This window comes from Sinohyriopsis cumingii, chromosome 12 (assembly GCF_028554795.1).
Source record: "Sinohyriopsis cumingii isolate HCF-2022 chromosome 12, ASM2855479v2, whole genome shotgun sequence".
NCBI classification, from domain to species: Eukaryota; Metazoa; Mollusca; class Bivalvia; order Unionida; family Unionidae; genus Sinohyriopsis; species Sinohyriopsis cumingii.
The window spans coordinates 79542336-79560962 of record NC_142972.1 but is presented as its reverse complement, the minus strand read 5'-3'; the positions used below and the strand labels follow the sequence as shown (position 1 = coordinate 79560962).

Below are 18627 nucleotides of genomic sequence, written 5' to 3'. Positions count from 1 at the left end.
CCTTTCATCCTAAAAAAAAAACAAATGAGGTATGAGGTCTATGATGGATAGTGTAAGATCTGTTGTTTTGTGATTTGGTGATTTGTACGATTTTTTCCCACTGTTTTGTCCTCGTACAAATGTGGACCAATCATACTCCTGGAAGTCTATTCCCCATTTGGTTTGGATTGGTTTGATGCTTTATGGCACAGCAACACAATTCGGTTATTTAGTGCCAAGCAATAGCAGTAAATTGCCTTCCTGAAGGACATGCCACAGTAGCCATCTCAGATTGGTCCAATGGTAGGATCTGAACCTGCACCCTTTCAGTTGGGAGTCTGGCACACTAACCATTGAGCCACCATGGCTCACTCCCCATCTTTTAATTCTTGTGCAAAATAACTGACATAAATTTTCATCAATGATGCTGATACACTTGTCAGAGTTAATTTTTCCCTTCCTGGAATCAGATTTTAATGCATCCCCTGAAACAATGCTGAAATGTTCTTAAATGGCATGTGTACCCTGTTTGGACTTGACACTCTGGTTGCCATCTTCATTGGGTTTTCTTTGTACAAACATTTAATCTTTGTCCATAAAACAACATTAATGGTGTCCTATTATATTTTTCTTTAAACTTTTTGCTGCAAAATTGTTTGTCTTCCTCCTTAAAGTGCACCCCCCAAGTCCTGCATTCTTTAGTTTTCTGCTGACAATGATTTCAGAAATACAAACACTGACAGATCAATAGATTATGTGTCCAGTCAGGCAAACACTTTCTGTGAGTGTCAAAAACTGCAATGAACAAGATCAGAAAGAAAATTACCAACAGTTTGCTTCTGACTTTTGGTCTCCTGCTTCATTCTCATTTTCTTGCATACCCCTTTTTTGAAACCTTTATAAAAGTTTAAGAATTGTAAAGCATAAAATTCTAGATATTTTGTCTCCTATAAATTAATTATCACCTACTCATGTCCATCTGTCTATTTCTTATTTAGAATCACCAGTGCTACCTTCAATTTAGAACTGCATACTAGTCAAGTTTTGGATTAGTGTAAACAGAAAAACTCAAGTTGACATTAATTCTTATCCATACAGTGTCCTTTTTACTCACATTCTGCTGATTGATGTAGACTATTCTAACTAGAGTGGCTACCCATTTTGACCAGTCTCTGTAAATAAAAGGTTGGGTCAAAATTCACTTGTACAAGTCACTGTCATCATAAGCTCAATGACATACAAAAGGGCAAACAATGACTTGGTTGTCAAATTTCTTCACAAAACTGCAGTTATTAGATCAGTCTGACATGCAGTGGCAGTAACAAGAGTCTCAAGATGACTATGATCATGACAATTATGGATTTCAGACTGGTATCATTTTCATTTAGGGCAAAGAAGACATCATCTATTTCTGTGAAACCCCCAGTCAGTATGACCATCTGATAAGCAATAATAAGATTGTAATGACAGCCACCATAACAACCAATATTAGATATCTGAGGTCATGTCAAATGGACACCATTTCCATTTAGGACTAACCTGAAGTCATAAGAAGGGGGCCCAGGGTGGCCAAGTGTACTAAGGCACTTGTCTTTACAGATCACTGCCATCTCACCTCTGTCTGTGTGGGTTCAAATCTCTGGTTTAGCCAACGTGGCTTCCCATAGGTCAGTGGTTCTTCCTGGGGAAATACTTCCACCAGCTATACTGGCTGCCATGTATAAGCTTATCATGTGCTGTAAAATGGCGTTAAACCCATACACAAAAAAATCAAAGTAAAAAGTCTTTACTGAAAGCCACACAATGATATAACTGTTTGGAGCAGATGAGACAATAATTTTAAGCTGATTGCCAAGGTGGTCATTCTGGATGTCAAATCAAACCATTTTCATTAAGGAACATTGTAGATATCATAATTAACCATTCAGTGAAACCATTATACTGTTATTTCCATATGTTCAGGAGTATCAATAACATGATTATCAAGATTGCCACCATAGTGCCATACTGGATGTCTTGATGTCACCATTTTGTGTTAGAATCAACTAGAGATCATTAGAAGTCTTTTTGTGAAAACTTCATGTTCATATGATCATTCCTTCAGGAAGAGTGGGGTTTAACACCATTTTTCAGCACAAGATAGGCTATGCATGGTGGCCAGTATTAATGGTGGAGGAAGAACCCGGGAAAACCCTGGGAAGAACCACCGACCCACGAGCATGCTTTCTCACATACCCACAGTGGCTGAATCCTCAAGATGGCTACTAACCATACTTGAGATCAAATTGGCACCAGTTTCATTTGGAACCAACTAGACCGGCACTAAATATTACCAATGTCAGTTAATTTTCCACATGCAAGATCATATACAAGATAAATGGACAATATTTTAAAAACCTAGCAGCAGTGCATGACATAATGTAATGATCGACTCTGATGAAAAGTTTCCTTTCCGTTATGCTGCAACTTTCTATTCAGGTTTAGGGCAGGTCTTCTTCAGCAAATATCCTTCCATTATTGAATTATTTTGTCAACTTCTTGCTACACAATATGAGAAATGTTCTCTGGAAACAAAATATATTAGGAACAAATTAGTATAGATTAATATATTGGAAGTTATTGCAGAAAATTTTCTTACTTTTATATAGAAGAATTTAGTATTACAGTTATAATATTTAACCTTAAACAGCAATCTCCTTTGCTGCCCTACTAAAACCTTTAAATCTGATATTGGTTAAATCTACATCTATAAAAATTGTTCATATACTTCAGCAAGTCTATTGTTTTACAAATGGCAATTGTCAAAATAAACAAAAAATCTTCTAAGTATAATCTAGTTTTATTTTGAAATTCTGGGTTTAAAGTTGTGAAAACGAAATAAAATGCCTAGTACAGGAACAAAAATGGCTGACATGTACATTCCTCACATTTGCTGTTAAGTAAAACACCCTGTGAAGGTCATTTCAACTAAATCTAATTAACATTTGCTTTTGACTGCAAGTATACAATGACAAATGTGAAGATGCTATGATTACAAGTGAAAAATAATAATACACAAATCCTCACAAAACACAACTATAAATTCATAAACTTGATCAAGTCAGCTCCAATGAGAGATTCTCTTTCATCAACAAAAAAGGACTTAATGTCACTGGCAAAGTTCTAAGATGACATATGGTTCTCATATTAAACCCTGCATTTAAAATATGGTACCAAGGCTGTTAAATCAAACTTTTTGTTAGGTAGATTAGACAAAATGTTCATTATTTAAAAAATTTACATTTGCATGCAAATATGTAAATCTGATGTACTATAAGGAACACCAGTTCACAATTTTCATTTTTTATATTTAAATGCATCAATCATTTAATTCAACAATCAACTGTCATCAAAATTCCCTAACTGTTAATCAAACAGGGTCAGAGATGTGAAATAACTTACCAGTAACTTGTCTGTAAACTCTTTGCAGATATTCATTTGAATTGTGGTTTTTCATGTTCCCCACTTCTATTTGAAGTTCGTAATCAGGACCGTATTCCATTAAAAACTGTCATAATAATAAAAATAAAACAATTACTGATGTTGTTGTTGTTGTTCTAGGGTTTAACACCATTTTTCAGCACAAGATAGGCTATACATGGTGGCCAGTATAACTGGTGGAGGAAGAACCCTGGAAAACCCAGGGGAAGAACCACCGACCCACGAGAAGCTACTGGCAGGCTTTCCCACATGCCCACGTTAGCCGAGCCTTGGACTCGAACCCACGCAGACAGAGGTGAGATGGCAGTGATCCAGAACGGTGAGTGCTTTAGACCACTCGGCCACTCGCGGCCCCAATTACTAATGTACATGTATGCAATGGAACTACATGTATACACACATTTTTATGACTGGTCAATAAACAAAATGGTGTATACTTTTTTCTTTGCTACAAGCTTATTTCATTGATTAATAATGAAGGTACAATACATATAAACTGTCTTCTCTCAGATAGATGAAAATGGGCTGGTCTTGGATTTCTGGCAATGGATGGGAATAATTTTTAAAAAAATAAAAATGGAAAATTATAAAATTTGTTTCATGACTATGTTAAGAGTGTGCTTTTTTTTCTTCTTCTGAAAACTGAAAACAACTTGTTGATTCTTACATGTGTTATACAAAACTTATTTAGGGAAGAGGGTTCAACATTATACTTCTGTCACCCATGGCATGCAATAAATATCGGGGACTCCTGGCATTTTTCTTGAAGCTACAGTAGTCAACTGGACTATCTGTGGTGACAAAAACAACAAACAAAAAAAAAAAAAAAATAATGAACACATAAGAGATACAGACTAGTCTGTCCAGTCACAACAAGAAACTGAAAAATTAACAAATTTATAACAAAGATCTGACACATATCACATAGCCAATAATGTTCCCGGTCATCAAGATGTTGTTCTTTGTGCACATGTGATGGTCAAATATTGTAAAGAACAGGACTTGATTACACATGATCTGATTGGCTGCTGACTATAGCAAATAGCTGCACTCGACTCCACATGTTTTCGTATACAGTAACTAAAATAAATCTAATTTTGTATTAAAATCTACCAATGTATGCAAACACTGGCAACCAGTGAAATGGTTTCTGTGTGGACAAAATGGCCACAAACAATCTGTTCATTATACAACTGATGGCATGGCAAAGATAATAATGTCATAATTCATGCATGTTTCCCTATGTAAATATAAATGTAAATACAAAAAAAAACTATATATAATACTTTGTGATGACTGCCCCGGTAGCCTTGTGGTTAGAGTGTCTGCCTCAGATGAGGGAGGTCATGGGTTTGAACCCAAGCTGAGTGACCAACGACTTATAAAAAATGGTACTAGCATCTGCCTCGCTAGGCGCTCAGCATTAAGAGGTTAGGGCTAGGACTGGTTGGCCTTGTGTTAGGATAATGTAACTGGGTGGGACATGCTGCTACATGTCTGCGGCATGATGCCCCAGTGCCAGATATCATTATAAACTGTCACACAGCAGACATCGTAGTGATATGACTACAAATTTTTTAAAGCTATGTTAAAACTCCAAACCACACATATACACATACTATGTGATAACTGATGTGTTATAAATGATCATTAAACTAATGAAAAATGTAAACTCTCTTGGGGTAACACCTGTATTTGCAGAAAAGACAGTAAATGTAAATTTTAATATTAGAGATAAAGTTGTGTAAAGAAGACAGGAAATACATTTACAGTTGACAAGATTATAGACAAGGTTGATCAAATCAGTTACATTTAAACTTGTCCAGCTTAAATGCATCAACCTATCAGTAGCATGCCAACAATCCAAAATAGCACAAAGTTAATAAATGTTGCTGGTACTAAACTGAAAAAATGTTTATATAACAATTCCCAGGAAAATTCTGAAGCCATTTCAAATGCTTCCCAATGTATTACATATACCATATCCCATACTGTACAGAATCATGGAATGAATACAACAATCAGTGTAAATAGTACCACACTTTTGGATCTAGAAAAGAAAGGCTTTAGAATCGCTACTTTAAATACAAGTCACATCTTACCAAAATCTAGATAAACTGAAGCTAATCACTAATTTAAATATAAGGTACATCTTGCCAAAGCTAGATACATTGAAGCTAATTGCTAATTTAAATATAAGGTACATCTTGCCAAAGCTAGATACATTGAAGCTAATTGCTAATTTAAATATAAGGTACATCTTGCCAAAGCTAGATACATTGAAGCTAATTGCTAATTTAAATATAAGGTACATCTTGCCAAAGCTAGATACATTGAAGCTAATTGCTAATTTAAATATAAGGCACATCTTGCCAAAGCTAGATAAATTGAAGCTAATTGCTAATTTAAATAAAAGGCAAGCAAGATAAATTGAAGCTAATTGCTAATTTAAATATAAGGCACATCTTGCCAAAGCTAGATAAATTTAAGCTAATTGCTAATTTGTATATAAGGCATTTCTTTCCAAAGTTAGATAAATTAAAGCTAATTGCTTCTTTAAATACAAGGCACATCTTGCCATTAGGCCAGGTAAATTTAACCTAACTGGTACTTCAAATATAAGGCACATTTTGTCAAAGTTAAATAAATTGAAGCTAATTGCTAACTTAAATATAAGGCATTTCTTTCCAAAGCTAGATAAATTGAAGCTAATTGCAAATTTAAATATAAGGCACATCTTGTCAAAGCTAGATAAATTGAAGCTAATTGCTAATTTAAATATAAAGCCTTTCTTTCCAAAGCGAGATAAATTTAGGCTCATTCTGCAAGAAAAAGTGCCTAAAACAATCTTGGGCATCAGTGAAACTTTCCTGATAATGAAAAACTACATCTCAGTGGTTTTGTGTAATAAAGATGTGATATGAAAAATCATGAGGAAGGACCTGTAATAATTTATGTTTACAAATATGTAAATTTTCATAAATTAGCTGATCTAGAAACTGGAGCTATTGAAGTTATTTGGGATGGATCAATTTTCCATGTTCCAAACCCATTTTATAATGTTTTGTCTACAAACATCTGAATTCAACAACTATGTAACAGGAGATCAAGGTATATGTTGTTTGCAGCTATACTTGATTTATGAGTATATACTATATATGAACTGGGTGAACAGTCCTATTATCAGTTTAAATTCTTTGCATACTACTAATGCTTATTTATAAACCACTTACTCAGAAAACTACCATAGCAATGTTTTGACATCTGACACTAGTTACTGAATTCCTTGATATTTCATTTCACTACTGACCTATCTTATTTATTCAAATCAAGGAAGTCTAACAAATTTGTTTTCCAGAATTTCACAAGACTATCTGAACCGGTATTTCTTCTATGGTAAATATAATCTTGATTAACAGCTCATAACAAGTTATAACTAACCTTGTGGTCAGGAATTTCACATCCCAATTTTCTACCTAAAACTACACCTGTAATGTAGGCCCAACAGCGTGCAGTGTTGGCATGATGGTACCCTCCTACAAAAGAAAGCCAATTTTAAAATCAATTAAAGAAATATATTCATAACATGAAATTAAAGATTAATTTGTTTCATAAACAGTTATGTTAGTTTGATACCATACATCAATTTCATAACTTTGATTTATTATAATAGTGTCATACAGTCTCAAAGTCACAAAATAGATTTATGTGTATTATATTAGCATAATACTGTGCCCCAATGTCTTGAGTTTGATTTATTATACTATTGTGATACTGTGTCTCCATGTCTTGAGTTTGATTTAATATACTATTGTGATACTGTGTCTCCATGTCTTGAGTTTGATTTGTTATACTATTGTGATACTGTCTCCATGTCTTGAGTTTGATTTAACATACTATTGTGATACTGTGTCTCCATGTCTTAAGTTTGATTTAACATACTATTGTGATACTGTGTCTCAATGTCATAAGTTTGATTCAATATACTATTGTGATACTGTGTCTCAATGTCATAAGTTTGATTTAATATACTTGCATAGTACAGTCTCAATATCACATGTTTCATTTATTATACTAGCATAACACTGTGCCTCAGTGTCATCAGTTTCATTTAATATACTAGCATAGTACAGTCTCAATGTCACGTTTTATTTATTATATTAGCATAATACTGAGCCTCTATGTCACAAGTTGATTTAATATACTAGCATAGTACAGTCTCGATGTCACATGTTTCATTTATTATACTAGCATAATACTGAGCCTCAGTGTCATCAGTTAGCATAGTACAGTTTCAGTGTCACGTTTCATTTATTATACTAGCATAATACTGTGCCTCAGTGTCATCAGTTTGATTTAATATACTACATAGTACAGTCTCAATGTCACGTTTTATTTATTATACTAGCATAATACTGTGCCTCAGTGTCATCAGTTTGATTTAATATACTAGCATAGTACAGTCTCAATGTCACATTTTATTTATTATACTAGCATAATACTGTGCCTCAGTGTCATCAGTTTCATTTCATATACTAGCATAGTACAGTCTCAATGTCATGTTTTATTTATTATACTAGCATAATACTGTGCCTCAGTGTCATCAGTTTGATTTAATATACTAGCATAGTACAGTCTCAGTGTCACATATTTCATTTACTATACTAGCATAATACTGTGCCTCAGTGTCACAAGTTTGATTTAATATACTAGCATAGTACAGTCTTAATGTCACATATTCATTTATTATACTATTATAATACTGTGCCTCAATGTCATCAGTTTGATTTATTATACTATTGTAATACTGTGCCTCTGTATTAGGCCAATAAGTCAGCTCTTCACCCGTGATGATATTGATGTTTGGGTGAGGGGCTGATATCACCTATTTATTAAAAGCTGCAAGTATCAGCGTCCAAATTTGACTGCACACATCAGTGTACATTTTATACACTTACTGGTATATCTCGTGCCTGTGCACCTACCGTTGGCTGAAGGGTTCTTTCTGTGACATGTAGATTATATTTCAAAAGCAAATATATGTTTGGTGACTTGTAAATCCACCTGGAATAGCACAACCATCTGTCCTGTGGCCATTTTTAATTTTGCACTTGATATGGCTCTTACCAATTACCGGTATGTGTCTAAAGTGTACACGGGTTTGTTCCGGAATGATCTGCATGCAGCAAAATTGCACATTTTAATGAACAGGCAACATCAGACCCACAACATTGTCCATCAGTATCATCACAGATTTGTTGGGTTGATTTAATTGACTACCTCTGTGTCACAAGTTTGTTTTAATATACTAGCATAGTAATGGCTCAATGTCACATGTTTCATTTATTATTCTAGCTTAATACAGTAGAACCTGTCTTAAAAGACCACCTCATCTGCCAAAAAATTATGGTCTCTCAAGACAGGTGATGTCTCATAACAGGTCACAATGCTAATCAATCAATTTGGGCATTGAAAATGTGGTCTCTCAAGACAGTTGGTCTTACAAAGCAGTGGTCTTGCAAGACAAGTTTTACTGTACTTTGGCTCAATGTCATTAGTTTGATTTATTATACTATTATAATACTGTATCTCTGTCGTAACTTTGATTTATGATACTGTGTCCTAATAAGCCTAATTGAAAACTTGAAATTATTTGCATTTATACTGTTTGAATACTTTTAAGTTTTTAAAACAAAATTATTTCATTGCTGAAATTTTAAATAAATTAAAAAAATGTGCCCATTTCTATGAAACTTGCACAACTCGCCAAATATTTTCAACATGTTTCTATCTAAATAGAACATTATGTAAACAGTTAATTTAATTTCATAAATTTCAAACAGTTAATTTAATTTCATAAATTTCAAACAGTTAATTTAATTTCATAAATTTCAAACAGTTAATTTAATTTCATAAATTTCAAAGGAAAGTTATAATCAGTACAGTAAATTCAAATACTAAGTGGGATCAAATACTTTGGTTTTATAGAAAACAAATTGTTTTGGTATTTAAATTTATGGATTTAGGAATGAGTCCTATTTTTTCTATAGAAAGATCATTGTCCACTGGATCTTATTTCTATTAAAAGATTACTGTTGGCTAGGTATTTAAAACTGGGTTTTCTGCAACTGTGACATTGAGATGTTTAGTAACTGACCAGTAAAATAAAACTCAGACACTTTCTCTTCATCATAAAGTAAGATATGTTTATTCAATAATACAATATATATGGAGTCGATCCACCACCTAACAAATCTGCTCTCCCAAGATAAAAAAGAGAGGCTTGTTTTGTCTTTTTGGCTGGGTTTTACCGACAAAATAGCTAAAAGGTTCTCTGCTTACCAAAGTAGTTATCAAAAAGAGTGGTCTCCCCTTGAATAGAGGGAATGGTACCAAGTCACATCAATCATCATTTACTACCAGACTGGATGAGATTGCTCTTCACAGGATGTAAAGAAAGGAAGGGCTCCAGAGGGTATGCTGGATTATGACTGGTACGTATTATCGAAAAAACATATTTTACTAAAAAAATTAGTTTATTCTACAAATACAACAGCCTATCATAATATGCTAGAATATGTAAGAGCGAATTTCAGGGGTAACAGGAAAGGGGTGTTTACTGCAGAAGATTCTTCTTATTCAGAAAAAGGTGTTCAGAGATCCATGTTCTGGAATTTGCAGCTATGTGTCAAAGGCTGGATATTGGGATTCTATCTTGTGACAAGGAAAGCCACAAAAGCAATCAGTTATTAAAGGAAACCAATGATAAAGTCAGTTAGTTCCATTCATTAATTTAACTAGTGCCTCACACTCTAGTACACACTCTTGATTACTAATATACATTTTTGATTAATCAAGTTTTTATTTGGCTGCTTAACCCAAATCAGTCAAGTGGTAATAAACATGCACATGAATCAATTATCAATGACCCCAACTACGTGATAATGGATGTAAATGTATACACAGATGGGGTGGAATCAAAGTGTTCAGCACACCCTGAAGAAATCAATGGGCAGATAAAGTGATTAAAGTATTAACATATGAGCATTCACAACGTTTCAAAACAGGAATAAATTGCTTGTCCCAGACTACCAACTTGGAAAAGTTCACTTGCCCAACTTTGAAAATCAGTAGTTAAATAAATCAGGCTATTGGATTGGTCGGCACTGAGGAGAAATAACAATAACAAGATTTTTAAGGTGGAAATTACAGTGTTGATAATGGACACTATATCAGAATCATTTTCATGTATGAACCAACTAGACATCGTAAGTCTTTCAGTGAAAACCTCAATGTGATATGACCATCCATAGAGATATGATTTTCAAGATAGCTACTGTGGTGGCCATATTGGCTGTCTAAACAGAAACAATTTCATACAACTAACCCACTAATCATAAGAAGTCTTCTGGTGAAAACCCTGTATCAACATGACTTTCATTTCAGGTGTAGTGATAAATAGAATTTCAAGTTAGCTGCTATGAATGCCATATTGGATGTTGGATCAGCACCATTTTCATTTAGAACCAATTATATTAGACATCAAAACAAGTTTTTAGTGAAAATCCCATGTAGATATGAATTTGGAAGGAGTTGTGCTAACAAGAATGTCTGCTGTGAAAGCCAAACTGACTGTCTGAGCAACACGATTCTGATTAGGAACCAACTTGACCTATAGATGATTGTCTTTTAAGTTTCATGGTAATCCTCCAAGTTGGAAGGAGTTGTGACAACAACTTGTCCTAGCAGATGGTGTAACTCTGTATGATGGAATACAAACAAGAGGTCATCTCATGATCTCTTCTGTCTCTGAGTGCTAGATTTAAAAACAATACATGTAAAAAGATAATATTTTATTACAGTAATGAAGCATAATTATCACATAATTCAGTTTATCTGATCAATAGGAATGAATCAGTAAGAAATGGGAAAGGGAGTTTTCTGCATAGCATGTGATTTTTCTTGCTGGGTTTTAAATTCATAATCAGGAATAACCAAGAAATCCATTAAAACTCGTACCCGACAAACAAAAAAGTAAATTCATTATTATTTTTACTATTATTGTTGTTGTTGTCATTACTGTTATTATTACTATTATAGTGAAACATGTCAAAACCAAACCTAATTATACCAGAATGCCTGGCCAACATGGGTATGTGAGAAAGCTTGCCAGTAGCTTCTCGAGGGTCAGTGGTTCTTTCCAGGGATTTCCCGGGTTCTTCCTCCACCATTAATACTGGCCGCCATGTATAGCCTATCGTGTGCTGAAAATGGCATTAAACCCCTACAACAATAGCAACAACAACAACAACAATACCAGAATGCCCATAACACCAAGAAATTTTGTTAGTCCCAAATTTATCCTTCCCTATTGCCATTTTCTTTCCAGTAAACAGAAAGCCCACAACTCTGAATACTGAAACATTTAATTCCAAATTTTAATTTTATGCTTTAATAAAAAACCATAAAACTGAAACTTGGATGAAACTTGGAAATATATTTTAACTGCTAAATTCTTGACACACACTGTAACAGAGTAATTATGGTTAACAAGTACTGCAGAAGTCTGATCTGTGAGACGAAGACCAAAAAAATGTCCCAAGGGCATGCAAGGTTAAAACAATGCTCGACACAAATTAGGGCTAACAATAGGATAATTTTAAGTTTCTGCACCATATAAAAGAGCACGTTTTTAAAGCTAATTACAAAGTTAACACATAAATGCTTGTAGGCAACCGCCATTTGTGAAAGACTATGTTCATCTGCTGATTATCTAACTGTGATTGATGTGTATATATGCTCAATAAAACACTGTGTGCTTGTTTTTTAAATTAAATATCAGGGCTTTATTAAGCAGGCATGTGGCCTCACTTTTGGTGTTTTGCCAACTGAGACCAACTAAGCAGTTTTCTAAAAATCTGATACACACAACCGATTTTCAATAACAAAAAAGTATTACATGTATTTAAGCAGTCATACTGTTGCTTATCTTGTCATGTGTCACGATGTCAGAATGAGCCACTAAACATTGTAGGATTGAAAGGATTGAACCATCCTTACTGGATACAATTAATCTGATCAATGAGTATGAATCTGTCCCAATCCTTACAATGAAAAAAATAGGGGAAACATTTAGCATTTACTGTTTCAGATATTCCAAAACAAAATGGAATTCTTACCTCCTCCCAGGAGCATGATGGGAAGGTTCCAGCTGAGCAAGAGGTAGATACACTTCATGAGGGCCACTGGGGTCAGGTTAAAGGATTCCATGGGATCCCCAGCAATTCCATCTGCTCCACACTGGCATACCACCACCTCAGGCTTGTAACGTTCCTTGACATGAGCCAGGATCCTAAAAAGTACAGTGCATCTTTAGTGTATCTGATCATCAGTGAGCATATAGTATGTATGTGCATCCAAAATATGATGTCTGTCAATCTTTGCTATTTTAAATTTATTCTCAAAAACCACCAGATCAGTTTAATACAAACTATGACGGAACACCCTAATCAATCAGGCTTTAGACAGAAACATTCATGTGAGACTGCCTTGATCTCCCTTACTGATAAATGGCTTCAAGCACTTGACCAAGGTAGAGTAATAGGATCCGTAATAAAGCAAGGACAATTTAGCTGGTAAGTTTAAAATATTACCTATTAAAGACTGAATCTGTTTGAGAAAAGACAATGTACAGGATATCCAATAACAGTGCTCCTGAATATTTACAATCACTATTCCAGTATAGGCTACCTGGCAATACACCCCACCTGCGATCTGTGTCTGCCAAACACTATAAAATTCCCAAACCAAGTAAGGAATTCTTTTAAAAAAGTTTCCAATACTCTGGAGCTCTGCTCTGGAATAGTATTCCAGTTGAGATTAGAAATGCCCACTCTATTTCCTTCCTCCAAACCCAATATATCCAGTGGCTTCGGAGACACAGCTAAAATAAATAAATTCCTTTGTATGCGGGCCTCAGGGTAGATTAGTTTTTAGCTAATTGTGTTACCCTCTTTAATTAAGGTCATTATTATTATTATTATTAATATAGATGAAACTTTTAAAGACTGTATCACAGTCATCCAGATATACAGTTCATCTGCTTTAGCATTTGGCTAATAGGCGATGTCAGCCAACTCAATGATCTCGAGCCATCTTATTTCTCTTTTGATTAATGCCCTAAGAGTAAGCAATACACTTGCTTTTTGATCTGGTCTACAGAACTAGCATATGTAAGATATCTGATGATAAATGGTCAATGGTCAGTATTTTTTTTTCCCTTTCTTTCTGTCTTGCTAATGAACATTTTAAACCCAAACCTGTATTTTTGAGAGTGAATCATTACAAAAAATTAAATAAAAAACATTTTTAAACTTGATGTATGACTGACAAAGTCTAAAATTTCAACCAGAAATAGGTTATAGTGTGTCTGAGACTAATAGTGCCTGCTATTGCACACTTAAGTACAGCCCTTAATATCTCAAGATAGCTCACGTTATCATTCTACAAATATTGATTTTCAAATTCTGAATTAGAGCTAGTTTCCATTTCTACAATGTATAGACAGGAACAAATGTGCTCCTAGTGTGCCTGCAGTAAGTATGAACTGTACTGAACACCAAAACCAATTTTTTTTCCAGTAAAATCAGTTTCTTTAATAATACTTACCCAATCAAAATACCTTTGGAGAACTACTACTACATGTACCTTGCAAACCTAGGTTCAAGACAAAAAACCGTTATAAGATTATCTCCATGGTATGCATAATACCAACTGTGATCATATCTATGAATTGACTGTTTAGTGCATGTTTTCTTTCAAATAATTCAGTTTCTGGCCTACTAACATTTTTTCATCTTATTGCTTAATATCTGTATTAATTCAAGTAAACAAGCTATATTTTCCTTATTTACAAGGTCTGTCATGTACAAGAAATTTGTTTTGCGAATTAAGTGTAACTAATGTACAATATGTTAATTCAGAATTCTTTATTGTGAATTTATTATAACCAGGCATATTAACTTAGATAAAAATTTAAATTAGACAGAAGAATTTTGTGTCATATGGATTAGTTCCCTATGCATTTTGGGTTTTTTTAGATTTAGATTTCCAAAATGATTATAGAAGAAATTTAAAAATAACCACAAAATTATTCCATGACATCCTCAAAGGCAAACGTAACCTTTATCATCAGTAATGTTGATCAAGCTTAGAATGTTCCAAGCATTTAGGAATCTGTTTTCATGATTACTTTGTATCTTAACATAATATCAGACACCCCTGAACAAATAATTATAAAGAAATGGCTTCTAAAGATCAAAGCAATCAGTTACTTTATGCTTTCTACATCAATTCCAAAAGTGGTCTTTCTTTATAAAGTTGGTGATAAAATGAAGGTGGATTAAAGGGAATGTTTCTATTGGAGGGTAAAATAGAAAATAAATTGTTGAACAACACTATTCTTATTTTCTGCATTAAATACCCTTGGCTAAAATGAATAGCTTGCTGTGCCTGTGAAAAAATGTAGACTAAAATCTACTAATTCAATACATGCAACTCTTTGTCCCCATTTCTTAATGTACATGTAATATACATTTGGGTTTCAAAATAAGAATTCTCAGAATAACTGGTTACATTTTTGATGTCATCTCCTGACCACAAGATTAAATAGAAAACAAATGGTCAAGAGATTGTTGATGGTATGAAATAATTAATTTATTCATTGCAAGAAGCATGAATTGTTTTCTACATATCTGTAAAATGCTTACATATATTTCCAGCAGATGTTTTGTAATCGAATTCCAAATTTAAACCATATCACCCTTTAGATGAAGCTAGTTACGCTGATTTATGAATTTGAGATTCAAGATAAACCCTTTATCCACTACCCCCTCCACCGGCATCAACTTTGAATTGAAAACGGTTTCATTTTTGGGCATTAATATTTGGATTATTCATGTTGGAAATTAACTGTAGAGAGGGACAGTGGTTGGTTGTTCAAATAAATGGACAATACAGAATGAGAGCCTGTTTCTCTTGAAAACTGGTACCCTTTATGCAGGATGTTTGCATTATTTATGTGAGTGAATCCCTTCCCCCATTTCCAATGTCCCTTTTAGTTTTGAATCACAAATGTTAGTTTTCATTAATGTTGAGAGAGTAGGTTTATAGTAAATGTTTCTTTTCTTATATATTTAAATCAATCATGGTGGATGTCAGCTTTTGATGAGGGAAGTGGTTGTTTGTTTAGGTCAATGGACAAACAAGGATGAAAGCCAGTTTGGGTTCAAAACTGGTGACCCCTCATTCATCATGCTAGCATTCTTCTGTAAGTGAACTTCACAATAATTTATAAACCAATTTGGGTATTCACCTTATATTCTGCCTCTCGATACACTTTATGTTTTATAGAAATATAAGCATTTCCACATCTAAATTTCATGAGCAACATTTTTTAAACTGGATTTTGTGTTGGTTTGTGTTCATTAGGAGGCTATTCATGTGGAAATATCTAGTTTACTTAGTCGAAGGTTCAATTAATCAGTCAATTAAATCATACTAAAGAAAATGTTTTTACCCCTGTATGGATGACTGGCTCATTACTCAGTTTTACCCCTGTATGGATGAGTGGTTCATTACTCAATTTTATCCCTGTATGGATGACTGGTTTATTACTCAATTTTACCCCTGTATGGATGACTGGTTTATTACTCAATTTTACCCCTGTATGGATGACTGGTTCATTACTCAATTTTACCATTGTATGGATGACTAGTTCATTACTCAAATCATCAACTAGCATCACCTATCAACAGTAGTTTTCTAGATTTTTTTTATCAGATTCATTCTTTTGGTTTTGATCATTCAAAATCCAGTGTTTTAAAACAATGCAAAAGTATTTTTCTCTTTTAGACTAAATTTCACTGTTTGAGTGATTCAAAATATACAAAAAACTTTAGCCATTTTACACACTGTCTATTACTAAATGATTCTGACTTCTACATACCCAAAATAGAATACAAATAATGATAATAATAACAATAATGATGATAATAATAATAATTATTATTATTATTATTATTATTATTATTATACAGCTTGTAAAATGATAAATTTCTGCTTTGCATTGCCATAGTCAAGTTCAATAATAAAAAATCTTATTTTCTACTCAATTATATTTATCAATTTGAAATTTAATACAAATTCCTTATATTTTGTACTTTTTGTGTCATTTGCATGTTATAGTAATCTGAGTGACACAACAAAACAACACACTGTGTCGGATCCAAACCACGCGTCATTTCATAGGAAGCCGGATCCATAAGTGCGACTACCACATCGTTTCAAACGCAAGTCTGGTTTCAACACTAGAGTGGACTTACAGAATTCGGTGCCATATTGGCACTTTAACATAGACTAATTTTGGTAATCACTAACTCATTATGTTATGTAAGATACCTTTAAACTTATTTAAATTACATAAATGTTCACAAATGGAGTCTAGCTACAAGGTTTCACAAATTAGAACAAGCCATTCTCTACAATCGACCTGAAATTTCCAATGATAGAGGCAGTGAATTAATATATCATCAGTAGGCGATACAGAACCGTTTGACATGAATGGTTCCTAAGGACAAAAGAAAATCAGGGGGTCATTTGACCCAAGAATTCTATCAACTATTTATTCTTAAAAGGGGGGTACTAACCCAATATTTCTGGTAATATCAAAACCTCAAATCGTATGGAAAGAGCAGGAAAGAAAGCTCCACCTGTCGGTTCTAATTATCTATAGCTATACTGCATTGCCCCCTCCCTCCCTCTCTCTCCTCTTACAGAATATTTTCCGTCATTTCCTTCCAAAGCTGAAGATTTCCTAATTCCAATTTTATATGGCTGAGTCGCACATAACTAATACCTTTAGCTTCCTATCAAAACCAGGTATCGACTTAACAATCAAACCGAAAGCACTAATATCATAAATTTCCTTTCCCACCAAATACGGAATCAAAATATTCTTTATTTTATGTTTTTTATCAAGAGGCTTTCGCTTCGGAAAGATTATAGCGACTGGCAACCTCAACCAACTCATCATTTTTCATACTCTGGCTCTTCCTAGGTAGGATTTGAAACAGAGGTCACGAAACCTCAAAAATCGTATGGAAAGAGCAGGAAATAGAACTCCACCTGTAGGTTCTAATTCTCTATATCAATACTGCTTACTCTCTTTCTCTCCTCTCTCTCACCAGCTGTCCTTTCTCATCTTACTGAATATTTTATATCATTTCTTTCCAAAGCTAAAGCTTTTTTAATTCCAATTTTATCTGGCTCGGTCTTTTATAACTATAATTCCTTTAACTTCCTATCAAAACCAGATATCAATTTATCAATCAAACCCAAAGGACTAATATCAGAAAATTCCTTTCCCTCCAATTACTGAATCAAAGTAGCCCTTATTCTATGTTTTGTTCAAGAGGATTTCGCTTCAAAAGATCATAACGTCTGGCAAGCTAAAAAAAACTCATCCTTTTTCATACACTCTAGCCCTTTATGGGCAGGATTTCAAACAAAAGTCTCGACATTCTAAGATATTTTGAACTCTGGTTTCGCTGAACATTTCTTAACTAAATGAAAGTAAAACAGGCACAAGAGACCCTGAAAATTACGACATAAACTCAAATAAACTTTTAAAGACAATTTTTACTATCTCTGAAACGTTTTAAAGAAATTGATATCACAAATTAGCCACCAATTTCAGTTATGAATCTAGCTCTTCAGTATCATAAAAACGTGATACCAACAATTAAAGTAAAAATCAACAAGCAATTTATTTCTCTATCATACAAAGTGAAACATTAATTCACAATTATAGTATTGTGAATTAAATCCCAAATAGTCATAAATGCCCTATCGCAAGTCCAAAACTATATAATACTCCCGATTAATTCCAACAGTCCTGAATGTCCCGATGTACCACAATGAAGGAATACAGAATGTATTGAATGATTCCACAGCACTATATAACCAAAGTCAATGATTACTTGGTAATTCTAATGAATACTTTAGATAATTATTTCATCTCGAATTATGTCTGAAAACAACTGTAAACTCTGATATCAAATGGATTCCAGACAGTCATCAAATATGATTTATTTGCTTGCCAAGCCCCTT

The 18627-nt window shown here is 33.7% G+C and overlaps 1 protein-coding gene across 3 annotated transcripts in view; it reads right to left on the bottom strand.

Annotated features, from left to right (window-relative positions):
• Window positions 1–624: 624 nt before the first annotated feature.
• Window positions 625–18627, bottom strand: part of LOC149786805 (histone deacetylase 8-like) — a 126338-nt gene continuing 108335 nt past the window's right edge. For 2 of the 3 annotated variants that reach the window (XM_089977310.1, XM_089977308.1), the window contains exons 8-10: window positions 12639–12811; window positions 6901–6995; window positions 3158–3526 (exon numbers count right to left, since the gene is read on the bottom strand). In XM_089977310.1, coding sequence (XP_089833436.1) covers window positions 3389–3526; window positions 6901–6995; window positions 12639–12811 — 406 coding nt within the window. In that variant the 3' untranslated portion in view covers window positions 3158–3388. Of the gene's footprint in view, window positions 2544–3157; window positions 3527–6900; window positions 6996–12638; window positions 12812–18627 lie in introns of those variants that run through there. The other variant, XM_089977309.1, reaches the window with a different exon arrangement.